General features: G+C 39.2%; 1 protein-coding gene across 1 annotated transcript in view; it reads left to right on the forward strand.

Moving 5' to 3' along the window:
• bmp6 (bone morphogenetic protein 6) overlaps positions 1-20,212 on the forward strand; it is a 78,345-nt gene extending 58,133 nt beyond the window's left edge. Inside the window, exons 5-7 of the mRNA XM_052113779.1 lie at positions 11,913-11,989; positions 12,167-12,277; positions 18,004-20,212. Coding sequence (XP_051969739.1) covers positions 11,913-11,989; positions 12,167-12,277; positions 18,004-18,153 — 338 coding nt within the window. The 3' untranslated portion in view covers positions 18,154-20,212. The remainder of the gene's footprint in view (positions 1-11,912; positions 11,990-12,166; positions 12,278-18,003) is intronic.
• The last annotated feature ends 98 nt before the right edge of the window (positions 20,213-20,310 follow it).

A 20,310-nucleotide genomic window follows, 5' to 3' on the forward strand; every position in this document is an offset into this window, starting at 1 on the left:
TTTGAAATGGTATGTTGTGAAAAGCACTTTACAAATAAAAATGACTTGACCAGACTTTGTGACGCAAGTAAATAGTCTGACTGTGAAAATCTATAATTCAGGTTTGGATTAAAGAAACTTCTTATTCAGAAAGGGTTCCATTTATAACTAAAACAGACTGAACCGAATAACTTTCAGAACATTCAGTTCTGTTAACGGTTCTAATGGAATCTACAGTGCCATGGCAACAGACATTATATTGTAGTTGAGTTGTGAGTCATCATTCACAAATAAAATCATATTTATAAAGTAAAACGCTTAAATCAGATATGGCGGCTACGTGAGTAACATTAAATCTCATTGGTTGGTTCTCATTGTGTCTTCTGCCCAAACAGACACTAGAATAAGGGTGTAATCAGCATAGTTGCTAACTTTATTAATATGATTAGATATTAAATAACTTAAATTTAGTTAAATTCATCACACAAAGTGATCATATTTCTTCAAAAGACTTGGAATATATTTTATGAGTTGATTACTTTTACTGTTTTTTCAAGCTTGACAGACTAGAGTCACTATTATAATATGGCAGGTAAACCATGTGAAGACTTAGTAAAATATGAAAGCAAGTCTTGCAGGTTTGGAGTGACATAATATAGAAATAATGACAGAATTTTCATTTTTGGGTGAAGAATTAATCTAATGAAATTGTTGATGAAATTGAAGCATTAAGTGAAATTGATTTGGAACCATGATCATTAAATTCCTTATGATTCCCATCCCTACATGATAAGCAGGTGGGCAGTCTTCAGTCGAGGGGCAGCGGAGGCCCACATGACCCGCTCAGCAGTAACTGTGACATAAAATTTTACAGACAGGAAGAGACTTGCTTTGTGAGGTACCACAAATCTGGCCTTTACACTCAATGAAACTCCACACTAAATATCTGCTGGACACCTAAATAGCCCCTCACTGTAACTACTGGCAGTAAATAAAGGCAGAGCTAAACAAAATCTGTGTATGAATACAGTGAAGTCAGTGGGTTTATATCTGAGTACATGTTGTGCATGCACGTTCATGGTCAATACAAAAACAAATACAATTTTCAGCATCGTCACATATTTGGGTGAGGCGAGTCTCATGAAAACATGTCCAGGTCTTATCACCCCAAAATAATAAAAAAAAAAAAAATTATATTCATGCATGAAGAAGGAAAAAAGAGTCACCCATTAAGCTCAATCTGATTTTCACAAATATATATATGAGTGTATGTGAAACTAATGTGTGTGTCAAACTCTTCCATTGTTGAGTGGTATTTGGCCTCATTCTCAGGCCTGTGGTGAGGTGTAGAACATTCTAGGCTATAAATGTCTCTGTAGGGGGTCTGTGTATAGGACAGGTTCAGTGCTCGGGATCAGAGAGGAAGGACCCTTATGAGAACGGCTAAAAGGCCACTGGGGAGAGCTCGGGGGCCACTCCTGCTGTCGGATTTATCTCAGTAAATATTTACCCTAGTCCTGCCAGACAGAGTGAAAGAAACACAAGAAGGGGTCTTATTTGGGGGGGCTACAGAACATGGTCAGAGATTTCATACCATATACTGAACTTCAAGCCCACTAGCTCTTAATACTTTAAAAAGACGTCATTTGGTATAAAATTCTGTAGCCATTGTGGTCTGAAGGGCTTTTCGTTTTTACAAGAAATGGAAGTGTAAGCGGTAATTCTATCAGGAAGACTCATAGTCTTTATGCTTTCATCAATCACATTCCAGTCTCTCCTTTATAAGCTCACACAGCTGCCTTCATCACCTTTAATGCGTCATTGGTGCATCCCCCACCACCCCATCACCACCAGTTTATTCCCATCCTGTTGAAGGAGTATACTCCTCTCCCCTGCCGTCTTCGCCTTCCGGCAGGATCTGACAGTTTGAGCAAGTATCTGAGCGCTGAACCATAAGATGGGGCTTACGGCAAATGCTGAAAATATCATATTAATTCCAATCATCCTGAGTATTTCCAGATAGAAATTACTCTGACTTGTGGGAATATGGGAAACACCTCAGATTTAGATGTTATAATTCACTTTACATTACATTATATATTTTATATACTTTAATAAAAAGTAAATCACTTTAAAAAGTCTCTGTAAAGGTCTTCATTAATAATCAAGGTCAATGTAGATGTCTAGTTTTACATATTGTTTCTCAAAGAAGTAATTCAATTAAGTTAAAAGTCGTACAACAAGAGTAATTCATAATGAGACAGTGCTGTGATACAAAAGCTCCAAAGTTGGCAAGACAAGTACAAGATTTTAGATAACCTGGTCTCATAGAATCACGTTACTATACTTAGTAACGTGATTATTTTTTTGCAAAAATAGGACACACAGCAAGGAGAGGCTCCCAATCTGTTTTCGCACAAATGAAATGGGCTACTAAAGCCCCTAGAACCTTGTTCGGTTACATAGTACATACTTCACTTGGCAACAGCGCGAAGCGTTTCCCAAGCCTATTCCTGGAAGCCCCCGAATACTGCACATTTTGCATATCTCACACTCAATTCAGGCTGTGGAGTCTCTACTAACAAGTTAATGAGTTGAATCAGGTGTGTTTGATTAGGGAGATATCCAAAATGTGTAGTGTTGGGGCTCCTCCAGGAACAGGTTTGGGAACCATTGCCATAGAGAAAAGAATGAATGTGATGCACCCACTGAACCATCAAAATCCTTGGCATGGAATATGCAACAGCATCTCTATCTTCCTGTGTTGGATGCTGTGATCTCTGAGCAGGACAAGCAATTCACAGGAGAGGCTATTGACCTTGCAAAAGCATGTGTCGCAGTGTTTAAATATGACAAAGAAGGAAACATCTTCTACACTCGTACACTGAACCCCTGTGCATTCTCCCACTGCTGGTGAGAGCGGAGATGGACGTCGTTAAGACTTCTGCCTCTGTGACAGCTATGTTTTTCAACAATGCGGAAAATCTCTAAATCTGAAAATCTACGCACAACCACAAGTGAACAAAGATTTTTGCTCTTGGGATTCTCCAATTGAAGCAGACATTACATTTACTCTGTCACCAAATATTTGGGGGGATATCTTCACAGGTCGACAGAAAAGGTGTTTAACTCTACATTAGGTAAGACAACTGCATAATTTTCATGGCTTTGTCTCTGTGTATGGTTGCGTCTTTTGGTACAGATGGAGTGATTAAATGTTCTTTAAAAAGGCTAGTAATGTAACATTGTTTGTAGGTTATAACTTCACATAAGCATGTTTCTTCTGGTTATACAAATGTATTTATCAAGTGGCTGTGTTGTTTCCAGTAGAGCTGACATAACTTGTGTGGCTGTCCGTAGAGAGATGCACTACATCACTGTGTACATTTACATTTACTTTTATTCATTTGGCAGATGCTTTTATCCAAGCGACTTACAAAAAAGGAATAATACATTATAAGCGATTCATATTATGGAGACAGTGGTACGAAAATTGCTGCATTATAAAGTTTCACTAGCATCAGAATAGTAGTATCCAAGACAGATTAGAGTGCAACAAGAATATATATATATATATACACACACACACAGTTGAAGTCAGAAGTTACATACACCTTAGCTAAATACTGTGGAGCGGAGGGGGGCGGGGCCGAGTCAGAATATTGCGCGCCCGGTCCCCAATCGGCCTGATGAGGCGCGCGAGGGATAAAGGCGGCCGGTGACGATTGTTCGAGAGAGAGAGAATTACGGGCATGTCCGCATGTGTGTTTGTTTATGTTGTGTTTTAAGTTTCTTATTAAATTATTATTTATGTTGACAAGCCGGTTCTCGCCTCCTCCTTGCCCATCCTTTAACTGTTTTACAAATACATTTCAACTCAACATTTCAAACGTTTTCACAATTCCTGAAATGTAATCGTAGAAAACATTCCCTGTCTTAGATCACTTTACTTTAAGAATGTGAAATAATAATAGTAGTGAGAAGGATTTATTTCAACACATTTCCAGTGGGTCAGAAGTTTACATACACTTTGTTAGTATCTGGTATTATTCCCTTTAAATTGTTTAACTTGGGTCAAACGTTGTGGGTATCCTTCCACAAGCTTCTCACAATAAGTTGCTGGAATTTTGGCCCATTCCTCCAGACAGAACTGGTGTAACTGAATCAGGTTTGTAGGCCTCCTGGCCACTCCAATACCTTGACTTTTTTGTCCTTCAGCCATTTTGCCACAACTTTGGAGGTATGATTGGGTCATTGTCCATTTGGAAGATGATCACCCGAGCTTTAAATTCCTGGCTGATGCCTTGAGATGTTGCTTCAATATATCCACATAATTTCCATATATTAACAGATAATGCCATCTTTTTTGTGATGTGCACAAGTCCCTCCTGCAGCAAAGCACCCCACAACATGATGCTGCCACCCCTATGCTTCACGGTTGGGATGGTGTTTTCGGCTGAAAGCTTCACCCGTTTCCTCCAAACATAACAATTGTCATTATAGCCAAACAGTTACATTTTTGTTTCATTAGACCAGAGGACGAAAGTAAGATACAGTATTTTTTCCCATATGCACTTGCAAACTGTAATCTGGCTTTTTTATGGTCGTTTTGGAGCAGTGCCTTCTTCCTTGCTGATGCCGATATAGGACTTGTTTTACTGTGGATAGAGATGCTTGTCTATCTGCTTCCTCCAGCATCTTCACAAGGTCCTTTGCTGTTGTTCTGGGATTGATTTGCACTTTCGCAACTACGTTCATCTCTAAGAGACAGAATGCGTCGCCTTCCTATTTTTTGTACAGATGAACATGGTACCTTCAGACGTTTGGAAATTGCTCCCAATGATGAACCAGACTTGTGGAGGTCCACAATTTTTCTTGGCTGATTTCTTTCAATTTTTCCATGATGTCAAGCAAAAAGGCACTGAGTTTGAAGGTAGGTCTTAATATACATCCAGAGGGACAATTCAGTACACCTCCTATCAGAAGCAAATTGTCTTAAGGCTTGACATCATTTTCTGGAATTTTCCAAGCTGCTTAAAGGCACAGTTAATTTAATGTTTGTAAACTTCTGACCAACTGGAATTGTGATATAGTCAATTAAAAGTGAAACAATCTGTCTGTAAACAATTGTTGGAAAAACGACTCATGTTATGCACAGAGTAGATGTCCTAAACGACTTGCCAAAACTATAGTTTGCTAATATTAAATCTGTGGAGTGATTATAAAATTAGTTTTAATGACTTCAGTGTAAGTGTATGTAATCTTCTGACTTCAACTATATACCTGTGTATATATATGATATATATCATTTTTTAAAATATTTTTATGAGTGCATGGTGAAGTGCTCATGGAAAACATGTGTTTTAAGCAGTTTTTTGAAGACAGAGAGTGAGTCTGCTTCTCGGATGAAGTTGGGAAGGTCAGTCCACCAATGTGGTACAGTGAAACCAAAAGTCCTGGAAAGTGTTTTGTTGGCTCTTTGTTTTGGTATCAACCGACAGCCAGTGAAGAGAGACAAGGAGTGGTGTAACATGCACTACCTTTGGTTCATTAAAGACCAGACATGGTGCTGCATTCTGGATCTTTTGCAGGGGCCTAACTGCTCATGTAGGGAGGTCTGCGATTAGAGCGTTATATTAATCCAGTGTAGTTATGACAAGTGACCAAACAAGATGTTGTTTGGCATGTTCAGAGAGGAAGGTGTTATTTTCCTGAAATTGAAAATCTAAATCTACATGATCATGCTGTCTTTGAGATCTGGTCTGTGAAATTTAGTTGGCTATCGATGGTTACCCCCTAGATTTCTGACCGTTTTAAAAGGTGTTATTGTAGTTGAACTCAGCTGAACGATGATGTTTTGTTCAACAGCAGAATTGGCAGAGTCTTCGCTGGGTTAAGTTGCAGGTGATATTCTGTAATCCAGACGGAGATGTCTGCCAAACAGGCTGAGATTCATGCAGTCACCATGGTGGCGTTAGGCTGGAAAGAAAACAGAGCTGTGTGTCATTGGCATAGCAGTGGTAAGAGAACACATGTGCTTGAATGATGGGTCCCAGTGATGTTGTGTATATAGAGGAGAGAAATGGCCCAAGCACTGAGCCCTGTGTTACCCCATTGAGTAGCTGATGTGACTTGGTCACCTCATCACTCCAGGCTACCTTGAAGGACCTACCTAAGAGATAGGACTTAAACCAGTCAAGCACAGTTCCTGTGAAGCCCAGCGAAGAGAGGGTGGAGAGTAGAATCTGATTGTTGACTGTGTCATAGACTGCAGAAAGGGCCAGTAGAATCAGGACAGATGATCTGGATCCAGCTCTCGCCTGTCTCAGCGAGTCGGTGACAGAGAGCAAGGCAGTGTTGGTGGAATGTCAACTTTTGAAGCCTGATTGATTGTCATCCAGCAGCTTGTTCTGAGAGAGATAGGCAGAGATCTGATTAAAAACTTCCCTTTCAAGCGTTTTTGCCATGAATCGGATGAGAGAGACTGATCTGTAGTGTTCTACTTGTGTGGGGTTAGGTGCAGATTTTTAAGCAGCGGGGTTACTCAAACCTGCTTAAATGTGGTGAGAAAATGCCTGTAAGTAGAGATGTGTTAATCGTGTGTGAGTGCAGGTAGGATGGATGGAGAAATGGCTTGAGAAGGTGGGAGGGAATGGGGTCAAGGGAGACAGGTGGTGGGTTGTTTGGAGAGGAGCTAAGAGACCTCAGTGTCAGTCAGAGGAGAGAACATAGAGATAGAAAAACTGCATACAGAAAGCAGGTGTTTGAGAGGGTGTGGTTCTGAGAATGTATTGCTGATAGCTGTAAACTTATTAGTAAAAAATGTGGCAAAGACATCAGTTAGGTGTCAGGTGGTGGAGAGGGAGGACAGAGGAGTGTCTGTGGAGTGTCTGTGGTGCGGTTTATCTTGTTCTGGTAATAGGAAGATTTTGCAGATTTAATGTTATCTGAAAAGGTTGCAAGCAGAGACTGATACTTACTCAGATCTGCTGGATCTTTAGATTTCCTCTCAGCCGCCCTGAGGTTAGTCAGATGTTCACAAAGGACGTCAGAGAGCCAGGGGCTGGGTGGTGTCATACATGCTGGCCTAGAGGAGAGAGGGCAGATGCTGTCTAGACAGGTTGTTAAAGTAGAGCCTAGTGTGTCTGTGGCAGTGTTTACATCCAGGGTGGAAAACAAGTTTAGTGAGGTAGAGACAGTAGTGGTTTCTCTTTCAGTATGTGCTACTGTTGTAACAAATAAATAATCACATATTTCTACTAATCGCTGGGTAGTGTTTTAAGAACGTATTTCTGTGTTCATTGTGATAACTTGTGTGCCTGTCTTTAGAGGAGGTCACAACGTCACTGTGTAGTGGTTTCTCTTTCAGCATGTGCTACTGTTGTAACACAAATAAATAATCACATATTTCTACTAATAGCTGGGTGAATAAATTGTAAGTATACCCAGGGCTTTAAGGTCCCGATTATGTTCTCAAAAGTGAAATTCTCATAAATATAGGTTTGTTGTGTTGGACAGCTGTACATTCAAACAGCTGCATTCATTTAAAAAGGTGTGTATTTATTTATTTGTTTTTGCTGCAATCTGTGGCAGAGTTTCATTGTCATGGTGAATCAACATCCTTTTTATTGTGACTTTATTAGTGCTGTAAATTCAGTTTACTTACACCATTAAAATAAATTACAGAAATAAATTATGTCTTTCATTTGGGAAGGCGTAGCTGCCTGTTTTAAATGAAAACAAACATTACAACATCAAGTATGCTCTCGGACAAGGCAAGCATAATTATTTATAAGTGTGTGTTAGGGTGGTTTTGAACAAATGGTGTAGACATGGTACCTCTTCTAACTCCAGCCTAAAAATTATCACTTGTCTTGCATGGCACTTCTTGTCCGGGTTGTGGTCAGTGAGTTCTCTGGATGGCCAAAGTGCTGCTCTTTGGGCGGGAACTCAAAACAACAGGAAGGGATTCTGCAGCTGGTCTGAACTGATATCATAGAGTTTTCTCTCCACTCTCACTCTACTGCACTTAGCAAAAATGACCAAAAAAAATGCAGCATATGAGAGCAGCAGTGGAAAGAATGTGTCAGAGTTTGACTTTAGAGCAGGAGTCAGAGCCAGCGATGACCTGCCCCTTCACAAAACACAAACCTACCTGCTGCTGCCATGAGGCTCATAGGACACAGGGGTGGGGCAGCACAGAGAATCAAAACTAATTGTAATACTAAATGTTGCTGACAGCATGTGCTTAGTACGTCTTATGTTGCAGAGTAAATATGTTGTGGTGATGACAAGGATTAGCATGCACACACTAATTGTCACTTTTTTCTTGCATTGAGCTAAACTTTGAATTAGGCCTTTTTAAAGGATTATCAAATGTTATTCCTTACCCAAAAAACCCCTACTGATGTTAGGCAGAATTTGAGAGATTCTGTTTTCCTTACAAACAAAAAAGGACATTGATTGATACTGCCCAGCTCCAAAACTGACAAAAAAAGCACCATTAATGTAGTGCATATGACTCTAAATCCTCTGAAGTCATGTAATAGCTTTGTTTGAGGAACAGACTCAAGTCGTTGTTTACTGATAAGCTTCCTCTTTACCATAGCTCTCAAATCAATGGAGACCCATAGAGGATAGAGAGGGAACAATGTTTTGCATTCCCTCGCAATTATTGTGTGTTCCCTCAAAATCCATCCCAAATGAAAATTAACCATGGTTTTACTGCAGTAACCATAGTTCAACTATGGTATTTTTAATAAAATCATAATCACAAAATGTGTCATGGTTTTACAACAGTAACAATATTTGACCATAATATTTGTGGTTTAACCATAAAAAAAGATTGCTTGGTATGCAAAACTATTACAAAGGAATGTAAATCATATACTCACTGCAAAGTTCTTCTCCGTTCTTTGCTCTGAGCTAAAAAGAAGTTGTCGAGCAACGGTATACTGTTTGCAAAATCAGACACCGGTGACACAGCTGGGGAAGGTGTTAGAGGAGCAATTCAATATGAGGATGCACAAGACTACATGTAAACATCTAACATCTGTTGGGCGCTTCGTTCAGGAGCGGGGTGGAATCGGGGACTAATAACCAGACAGTATAACAGTCTCACTATAGGATTGTTCTCTTAGGAAAGTCGATGTCTGGAGACATCAACATTCAAAAGGTAAACAATGAAGGCTTGAATCTGAGCACTGACATCCCCTGCCAGCCGAGTGCAGTGGAGTGCACAAAATGGTGGGTGACTCTCCTGGAGAGTAAGTCACGCGGGGTTTCTGGCCATAGAAGGTGGCCGCAAATGTCGGCGGAGAGACTGTTTAATGGAGTCTGCCCATTTAACTCACGTGATACGATAACTTGGGGACAAAGCTTGCTCTATCGCCAAGTTATCTGTTTACCAAATGTGTTTGCGGGTATGTTTGTGTGTGTGTGTGTGTGTTGTTAGTATGAGAGAGAGAAGAGTGACGGCACCGAAGCCGTTTTTAGTGATCGTGGAAGAGAAGGCAACTGTTAATTTATCACTCAGAGACACGGTGAACAGCTCATAATCCATCTACCGCGGTTGTTGGTTCTTTAATGGATAAACTCAGTGTGTCGGTCTCACCCGCGATGGCGGATATGCACAAACAATCCAACGTGGTTGGACGACAACACAGCAAATCTCATTCGTGGTAACAGTACGTTACAGTGAGCGGACTCAGCGGTCTGTAAACTGACACAAGAATAACACACTATGATAATCTATCTCTGCCCAGATATAAACCTCTTACATGAGTCGCATGAGGACGCGGGTAGAATGTGTGTTCGTCCATCATTTGACTACAACTCGGTTCCTTGAACAACAGCTGATTCTCGGCGGGTCAGCGGAGAAAACCAGCTAAGTCAACTCGGTTGAAGAAGGAAGAGAAATCTTATTTCTTCACTTATGCAGGCAAAAGGGTGAAGACACGGATTGCTCGCAGTCTCCTTTATCACCGTTAGGGTGCTCGGTGGAACACAGAGATATCTCAACTCATCCAGCGAGATGAAGATTGTATGGCCAAAGTTTCAAGTAGGTACGTTACTTCCTTGGACGACAAGGCTACATCTGGGTGCAGCAGAGCTGCAACTAGTCGCGGCACATACTATCGCTGGAAGCAATGCCCAGAAAGATGTCCTGTCGTGCGCCTCATCCAATTGGAGTTGAGAGTTCGATCCGTCACAATGTCACACATAGGTGTAAAGTGAGCAAGGCTTCATGGGATCTGTAGTCTGTTTTGACCTCCCTTTGTTTGATTTTGGCACGGTTGTTGTTATCAGGCTTATGACTTTATGTAGGCCTCAGTCAGGCTTTATGACTGTATGTAGGCTTGCCTTTGTTTCATATCTGAGTACATGAGGCACAACACATCTAATTAATTAACATAAAAATTAGTTATCAATGACTGCATCCCTCATTCTATGATTAAAAATCCACATTCGATTGGTAAAAGATGCTGTTTTAATCAATCGATACATATATGCAGAATATAATGTTTAATTTGTCATGTTTACGTTCTGCTCTAATGATGCTAATGTACTAACACACTATACCTGGCCGTAATATGACCTGGTTACCATCTGTTTTTGTATGTTATGATGACTTTGATACTACTGCAAAAATTGGTGTAAAACAGGGTCAGATAGTCGTAAATTAGCAGAATACAAAATACAATTATGACAAATATTTGGGTGAATTATTCATTTAAGACAAACATTTTGTTAACCCTTTAATCTCTGAAGGTGTTTTTAAAGATTTGCTGTTTGTGAGGGTCAAGTGTTTGGCATCATTGTAAAAACACTATTTAATCAAAATATTTACCTAGCCTAAGAAACTGCTGAAAAATCACAAATAAATTTAGCCATTGAGCAATTTTTTATTTTACATTATATATCTCTGGTTGTAAATAATGTGGCTCCGAAAACTGCTTTCATTTTGTTCCCAATCATCTCAGTTGCATCTGAGAAAAATGTTGTGTTGATACGATGAGGCAATAAAAGTTTATAGCATTACAAAAGGTAATTTATCAGTGTCCAAAAACCTTTCCATGTGTCCAAACGCCTCTCCAAACTAATCAAACATAATAATTGTACATAAGAACCAATTACACATGCGAACACAACAATGACTAAAGGTTTGTATAGCATAGAGGAATGATTTTAGTAATGAGTACATTTTGACTCAATGAGTCTTCATCAATGAGTCTGTGTCATTTACATGGTGACCATATGTAACATTGTGCTTCATGTGGATTATATAATGATCCATGCATCCGATTATCTTGTGTGAGGGCTTGTTTGAAAGATAATCACCCCCTCTAAATAATGTTTTGTGATATTTTATGTTCCGTTTATTTTACGTGAAGTTATAAGTGAAAGTGCAGCATTTAAGCAACACCAACATAAATGTCAAAGACATATTTTTAACTATTACTTGCAATATTGTTGTCTGTGAGTAAAACAAATAGTGTGGATGTATTTTACTCTTCGAGAGATTTCCAACAACACATGACACATGGCTATTTGATCAGATTGATGTTTTTACTGATTGCAATAATATACACAGTGCAGTTTTATATATATATATAAATGATCAAAACAGAACAAAACTGAATTGTCTGCTAATTTCAAAGCATTTGTTCAGATTTGGTCATAAAGCCGGCATGCATTGGAAAATACAGCTTCTAAGATTTCAAAAGATACCTATTTTGTGTTAGTCAAGACTGTAGTTATTAATATTTTGACAATAATGTTTTTTCCTCGTGGGCCCATCCAAGCTTAAAGGGTATAAAAGCAAAATCTCATTCCATTAAATGTATTTTATTTTTTTCTCTTCTATATTATGTTTGTAATATTTTATACTGTAATTTGGCTCATATTAGTGTCTGTCTTCTCTGCAAATCCAGATTACAACAGCAGTGATCAGAAGAGCGCATGCAAAAAGCATGAACTGTACGTCAGCTTCAGAGAGCTCGGCTGGCAGGTAAACATCAATACATACAGTACACACATATAAACATTATTAAAGACCTTAGACTGGAGTTCTATTCAGTGGCTTACAGGTTTTACACATACAAGAATGAGTGTTGAACCTATTTTACAGATTATTAGTGAAGTGTGTCAACCCCTTTGACCTAGATACTGTATGTCTTTTTTCCAGGACTGGATTATTGCACCAGAGGGCTACGCAGCAAACTACTGTGATGGAGAATGCTCTTTCCCCCTAAATGCCCACATGAATGCTACTAATCACGCTATAGTACAGACACTGGTGAGTCCTGGATTTTTAAATAAACACCAGCTCTAACATACCAAGTAATTTTAACATTTATTTCACAGTAAAGCATTTCTAAAAACTATAGGGCTGTTCTCTATGTTAAGGTTTTATAAAGTGGTTCATAAATAACCTATACCTCATTTACAAATGCATTATAAATCATTATACATCAGTTGGTTCCGGTCATCAAATCTGATTGGACAGGTGGCGTTCCAACAGTGCTGATAGCTCAGACCATCAGCACTGGGATGCTTTACTGTTTGTATCTCTCTGCTTGTGTTCATGGCATTTCAAACTTAAGTGTAAGAGCAGTGCAGATGTATAAGAGAGCAGCTGGATTTTTGAATTTTCATTTATCCCTGTGACATAAAAGATTTGAGCCAGCAGGTGGCGACAAAAGAACGTCTTGTGTGTTCTTCAAGTGAGTTGAGCTGGCGTTGACAAACTGTGTCAGTCAGTATGTCAATTGTTTTGAAGTCATCGGGATTTGTCTCTCACTCCATGATTGCTTGGGATTCTACTACACTACTGCTGAGAAATAGAGTTAAACTATCAGCTTCAGCATTACTGCTGATCATAGCTGAGAGATCACACTCAGGTGCGTTGGGGAGACATACACTTTCAACATGGCAAAGGAGAGAAAGCTTTCTATCTCGTGAGTGAAATATTCATAGGATAATTCTGATAACACATAAGGCAGCATCCCTCCACAATCTGAGCAGATTACTATCACACTACAGCTGAAAAATAGAGTTAAACTAACAGATGCAGGTAAACACATGCTCACTTTCTCTCTCTCTCTCTCTCTCTCTCTCTCATGCACACACACATCCTTGTTTCTCCAATAACTTGTTAGAACAGCCCAAGCTGTCATTACTAGTTCTAAGGATTTGTTTATGGATTAGTAACAGAGGCTTGGGTGAATCTTTCAAACTAGCAACGGCAGATCCTGATTCCGTGGCCAAGTCACGAGTCCAATTTTAATGGATTTGGAGTTGTCACGGACTCGGATGCATTTTACTCGGACTTGACTCGGACTCGAGGGTCTCTGGATTTATTTCCGAGTCCAGCCGAGTCCATGGCATTTGATTTCTGATGCAATGAACAAAGTAAACAAATATAAATAATGAAATAAATGGACACTCTGTCTGCAAGCAGTTGTATCACCCCCTGATGTCATAGATGTAGCCAGAGTTTGTTTCACCGTGTTGAGCAAACACACCTGCAGTGCGACACACTCAGTCAACCAATACGCTCGAATGTTACTACAGAGACTGGTGTATAACATCGATTACGAGGTGGCTGGCACGCCGAACACATAAAGACAGGAATGTAGCAAATGTACTAGAAACTACACGCCAGTTTCACACGACACGGGACCTGACAACTGGTAAAATCGCACGCTCCGCTTGTGCAGCAAGCTCACATTGTGGTTTCGCCGTGGTTAAGAAATTCATTAAGTCAAGTCACCCACATCATGTCAAGTCAAGTCAATTTTATTTGTATAGCACCTTTCACAACACACATCGTTTCAAAGCAGCTTTACAGAAGATCAGCATTAACAGATGATAAAACTGTAATGTCTATAAAGTCGATGAATCATCATTGTGTAATTTAGATAAAATACGATTCTTAATCGTGTTTAAAAATAATTAAATGATAATTGTATTAATAACCCCAGTGAGCAAGCTGTAGGCGACTGTGGCAAGGAACACAAAACTCCATAAGATGTTGATTAATGGAGAAAAATAACCTTGGGAGAAACCAGACTCACTGTGGGGGCCAGTTCCCCTCTGGCTACATTATGAATGACATCATGTCTCTCACAGTCTAATAACACAACATATAAAAATATAAATTCAGAAAAATATTATTAATATTGGGCTATTAACTCTTTTAGGCATTGTTACATTTACATTTACAATGATGCATTTGGCAGATGCTTTTATCCAAAGCGACTTACAGAGCCCTTATTACAGGGACAATCCCCCCAGAGCAACCTGGAGTTAAGTGTCTTGCTCAAGGACACAATGGTGATGGCTGTGGGGATTGAACCAGTAACCTTCTGATTACCAGTTATGTGCGTTAGCCCACTACGCCACCACCACTCCACTCCACACATGCGTTGGGGGGGGATTTTTTGCTAAATGTAACTGTATAAGGACAGGCTAGGAGAAAGCAGGAACCGGCTGTAAAGTTTAATAAGAAACTCAACATAAAACAAACATAAACATAAACAAACACAGACACACATGCATCGTGGCCGTGTGCATCTCTCTCTCTCAAACTGGCACCTCCGGCTCTCCTTTATCTCACTCTCCCACTGATCATCTGATTCATCATCATAAAATGTGTACCTGATATGACATGTGTACTAATCATTACACATGCAATATGAAATTAATTGGATAGAATAGGCTACGTGGAATTTGTAAATTAAAAAATATATTACAGAAGTTAGTTTTTTGTTTCAGGCCTACGTTTACACACCCCTTTCAGAATGTATGCAAATATACGAGATAAAAGATGAGATATTTTATGTAGTACTGCCCTTCAAAAGCTACATCACGCAAAATGTACTGTCATTTACACAAATCATCCTGTTCAAAAGTTTGCATCCCCTTTGTTCTTGAGCATCAGTGAATGTTTGCACGTTTTGTAATGGTTGTGAATGTGTCAAAAGCTGGATGTCTGTATCATTTAGACACTTTTGGGAAGAACTGAAATGTGCAGAAGTTGCTGGAAAGCAAAGAATGAACAGTATTTTCTTAAGAAGAGTGTGCAGCTCACAGCTCAGGAGAAAGCAGAGTCTCATGAACAATTCTTACACAAACAGTCATTAATCATGGAGAAAGCAACACATCATATTAAAGGGTTTGCTCTCATGCCAGAAGCTCTGAAGTCTCATGAACGTGCACAGGAGTTACACTTAATAATTCTCACCAAACCTTATCGTATTCCTTCAGAACAATCATGAGTCTCATGGAATAATTTATCAGACTTCTGAATGATACTTTTGCATTCTTTTGCAACTTGAAGAGGTGGTCACCATAAACTGCCATTGAGTGACATCACTGAGCATAATTTTTTCACAATTTCTCCCTTTGTTTTAAGAAAAAAATATTTTTTGATGATTTATAACAACACAGGGGTGAGTAAACGTTAGGGTGAACTAATCCTTTTAGAATCAAGGGTATGTAAACTTTTGAACTGGATAATTTGTTTAAATTCTGTTTTTATTTAATCTGGTGGAATATCTGTTGTCAAATATCTTCTTCAAGCTAGTACTAAATACATTTTTAAGTGATAACTCACGGCACATCAGCGTTTAAGAACTGCCCCATGTTTTCCATGAATTAACAGTCACTAATATTAGCAGTTGTGTTTTAGCGGTGTTTTCAGATGTAGCGTTGTTTGCAGTCAGTCGTGAGATGGATCTTCTCAGCGAGTGTTAATTACTGTGTTGACTCTTTATTTTCCCAAACCAGTCGGCAATATATATCATTTTTAGATAGGATTAATTTGAGATAAAACTAAACGAAATTGAAAATGAAGTAGAAATAAAAAACAGAATTCAAATGTCAACAGAACACAGTAAGAAGTGTGTTGAAGGACAGTTCTGTCTTGCTTTCATAATGAAAACACTTTGAAGTTTGTTCAGCAGGAAACAAATCATAAAATATAGAAATGTTTGTGTTACATTTATATTGACAATTGTGTTTTCTGAGTTGTGAAATTTAAAATAAGATTAAAATATTGATGTTGAGTTTACAGTTACAATTTGAATTCAGATTCATGAACAGATTCATTCAGACACAGACTCGGTCTGTTATGGTCTCGGTGTGTTATGGTCTCGGCCTGTTATGGACTCGGTGTGTTATGGTCTCGGCCTGTTATGGACTCGGTGTGTTATGGACTCGGCCTGTTATGGAATCGGTCTGTTATGAACTCATTCTGTTATGGACCCGGTCTGATATGGACTCGGTCTGTTAAGGACTCGGTCTGTTATGGACTCGGTCTGTTATGGACCCGGTCTGTTATGAACTCGGTCTGTTATGGACCCGGTCTGTTATGGAGCCGGCCTGTTAAGGACTCGGTCTGTTATGGACTCGGTCTGTTATGGACCCGGTATGTTAAGGACCCGGTCTGTTAAGGACTCGGTCTGTTACGGACAAGGTCTTTTATGGACCCGGTCTGTTAAGGACCCGGTCTGTTAAGGACTCGGTCTGTTATGGACTCGGTCTGTTATGGACCCGGTCTGTTATGGACCCGGTCTGTTATGGATTCGGTCTGTTAAGGACCCGGTCTGTTAAGGACTCGGTCTGTTAAGGACTCGGTCTGTTATGGACCCGGTCTGTTAAGGACCCGGTCTGTTAAGGACTCGGTCTGTTATGGACCCGGTCTGTTATGGACCCGGTCTGTTAAGGACTCGGTCTGTTATGGACTCGGTCTGTTATGGACCCGGTCTGTTATGGACTCGGTCTGTTAAGGACCCGGTCTGTTAAGGACTCGGTCTGTTAAGGACTCGGTCTGTTAAGGACTCGGTCTGTTAAGGACCCGGTCTGTTATGGACCCGGTCTGTTATGGACCCGGTCTGTTAAGGACCCGGTCTGTTAAGGACTCGGTCTGTTATGGACTTTGTCTGTTATGGACCCGGTCTTTTATGGACCCGGTCTGTTAAGGACCCGGTCTGTTATGGACTCGGTCTGTTATGGACCCGGTCTGTTATGGACCCGGTCTGTTAAGGACCCGGCCTGTTATGGACCCGGTCTTTTATGGACCCGGTCTGTTAAGGACCCGGTCTGTTAAGGACTCGGTCTGTTATGGACTCGGTCTGTTATGGACCCGGTCTGTTATGGACTCGGCCTGTCTAAAGCAACATGTATAAAAGGGTGACTTTTCTGCAATACTTCCCAAACGGTGAACATTTTGACATGTTATAAATGCATAATTAATACACTAATACATAAATGCCCTAATTCATGATTTCTGTCACTATGCTGTGATGATTAAATGATTAAAAGGAATGATTATGTCGCTTTGTGTGAATGATGAGCTTTTAAATTTGAGTGGGCGGCAGCACAAAAATGCACCAGATTGAAAGGGTTAAGGTACATTTTCACAGGTTACTCATGTTGAATAAGTGTTATTAAGCATTTATACTGTGAGGTAATATGGCTCACTATTTGGCAGTTATTGCATACATTTGACATACATGTTGTTAAAAGTGCATTTTAATTTGTAATGCATTTGTAAATAAGATATTGGTCATTAATGACCCCTTTATAAACCCTAATGTAAAGTGTTACCAATTTTGGTTATAAAATAGATCATTTTGACTCTGATTTCTCTGAATTCTGATTGGATGAGCCGTGTTTGAAGTAAAACAATGGTAAAGACACACTTGTGAGTGAACATTCTGTATTAAAGCTCTAATGCAAAATAAAGGTGCTGTGATGCTTGGCAACCAAAAACTAGTTAGACTAACTGTTAGAACTATATTAGTTGGCAGCAGAATTGTTTTTAATGATTATTATTAATACATTTAAGTATTTTATGAACATTGGTGTCTTATTTACTGTTGCCACAATTTTATAAAAGCAATATGCCACTCAAGGCTGTGCATTATAATGATTTACAAGGGTAAGGCATGGTGTGAGGCCTCTTGTGGATTATTGTACTATTTGAATTGTGTTACTGTATCTCGCTTTTCTTGTCAGGTCCATCTGATGAATCCAGAGAACGTCCCGAAGCCGTGCTGTGCACCCACCAAACTGCACGCCATCTCTGTACTCTATTATGATGACAACTCCAACGTAATTCTAAAGAAATACAAGAACATGGTGGTGCGTGCTTGCGGCTGTCAGTGACACGAGAGCTGTGTGCCACCCGCCCAACCACTGCACTGCAGAGAGACTAAATATATGTGTGTGTGTGTGTGTGTGTGTGTGTGTGTGTGTGTGTGTGTGTGTGTGTGTGTGTGTGAGAGAGAGAACACTCATTTTAAAAACACAAGTGTTTATGAACAAACAAGTATGTTTGAGAGAGAATAGATATTCGTGCTGCTTTTACTCATCTTCATACACACAGCCAGTTCACATAAGTTACATATTTCAAATCCTTTAAAATGCCATGAGGATGAACAGATGAACCTATAAACAGAACCTGATGCCAAATGTCTAAAATAGACCAAACACACACAGAAATGTAAATTATGAGCTAACATTCAGTCTGTATTTAATATTGTATTTGACGAACCAAATCTTAAAGGAAAAATCTGTCATTATTTATTTACCATCTTCTATTTAATTTCATACGTTATTTTTTCTGATCTTTTTGTGCTATTTGTAGCTTGGCAGATGTGGTCACTATGAACTTTGTATAGAAAAAGATATGTAAAGATTCTTCAAACTTTCTCCTTTTGAGTTCCACTAAATAATAACAGCATAAAGGTTCGTAATGACATGAGGGTGAGTAAATGATGACAGAATTTTCATTTTGAGAGAAATATTACTTAAAATGTAACATTGGAAACTGTCATAATAGTGTGTCTTGATGCACAGAAGACACATTTTCTCCTTTTTTTTTGTGTATTTTCAGTCATCCCTAAACTCACTTGAACCCACAAGACTATTTTAGATCTCAACAAAATCTAATTATTTTGAGTTTCTCAATATTTGCTCTCCACTAGCTGTGGTTTGCATTCGTGAGTCAGAGCAAGTGGTTACACACTTTAACAGAACTCAAAGAACGGATCCATTATGTTGGTGTTCCGGAGACAGAAACTGCATTTGATGCTGTCCGACACCACAGATCTATAGTTTCCCATCAGCACCTGCACCTTGGATGGCATAAATCCAAAACCTCCCACAAGACGAGATGTGCTACGGATCATTTCCTGTTTTTCAGCAACAAAACTGTATTCCGCACTATGGTCCTCTGAAGGGCTGTAAATTTCCCAACCATCTTATGCCAATATTTATTGTTTGTAATTTGGTGAAACTCTTACTATGACACTATAAATTTCCTTTTTTCCACTGTGAGGCTTTTAAATGGTACAAAACATTGAAAAGATTTATTTGATGTTGCCCAGTTTTACAGTCAGCATTATCTCTAGATTTAGGAATTGAGAGGCACATTTTGGTAACACACAGAAACCAAATCATTTGTATGATGCTCAGTTATGTTAAAGGTTTTGGAATGTCTGTATTCTTCTGCCGATATGGATGGAAAATATAGGAGTTAACTTTTCACCATGATAATATGGGACACTTGAGCATTTTGAGCATTCAATATGAGAAGGAAATCCTCCTCAAGTGCTGTGCCCGCCACAATATGGATCGTTTCGCTGACCGTCCCTCAAGCATCATGGCGCTAACATACAGCACAGCTGGCAACCCTGCCATCTATGGAAGCTAATTTACTCCACATTGGGGGAAAAATGATTTAAGTCATGTCATAATTATGAGATAAAAATAGAGATAGTGAAAATTATATATTTATGAGAATCATAATTGAGTCAAATTTATGAGTCAAAATTATAATTAATGATTTGAGTGAAAAAGTTTGAGATAATTATGTTTTCATGTGGTGATAATGGGCTGTCATGATAATCAGTGCACATCCCTTTCTGTTGGATGGGCACATGAACCAACTATCAATCTTGGAGCGCCTCAATCATTATTTCTTTTCACATGACATTCCTCACAGATTGAGAAGAGTGAAGCAGCTAGAGACAATATATTTAAAGTTATATTTACCCATTTCTTTTCTTTATGTTTTCAAAGGTGCACTGAAACTGAAAACTATTGATTTGAAATGAGGCTGCATCCAAGCCACTAGGTGGCAGTGCAAGTTCAAGATCACACAAAGACAAAAGTTACAAAGTGCACCTTTAAAGAATAGGCCAATTCAATTTAATTGTAATTTAGGTTCTTTCAAGATGGCAGACCGCTGACAAAAGGATATTGCATTCACTAAGAAACATTCATTCCATTTTCAAAACATTGTCCTCAATTCATTTAGCT

Source organism: Xyrauchen texanus, chromosome 41, assembly GCF_025860055.1.
Source record: "Xyrauchen texanus isolate HMW12.3.18 chromosome 41, RBS_HiC_50CHRs, whole genome shotgun sequence".
In the NCBI taxonomy this organism is placed as follows: Eukaryota; Metazoa; Chordata; class Actinopteri; order Cypriniformes; family Catostomidae; genus Xyrauchen; species Xyrauchen texanus.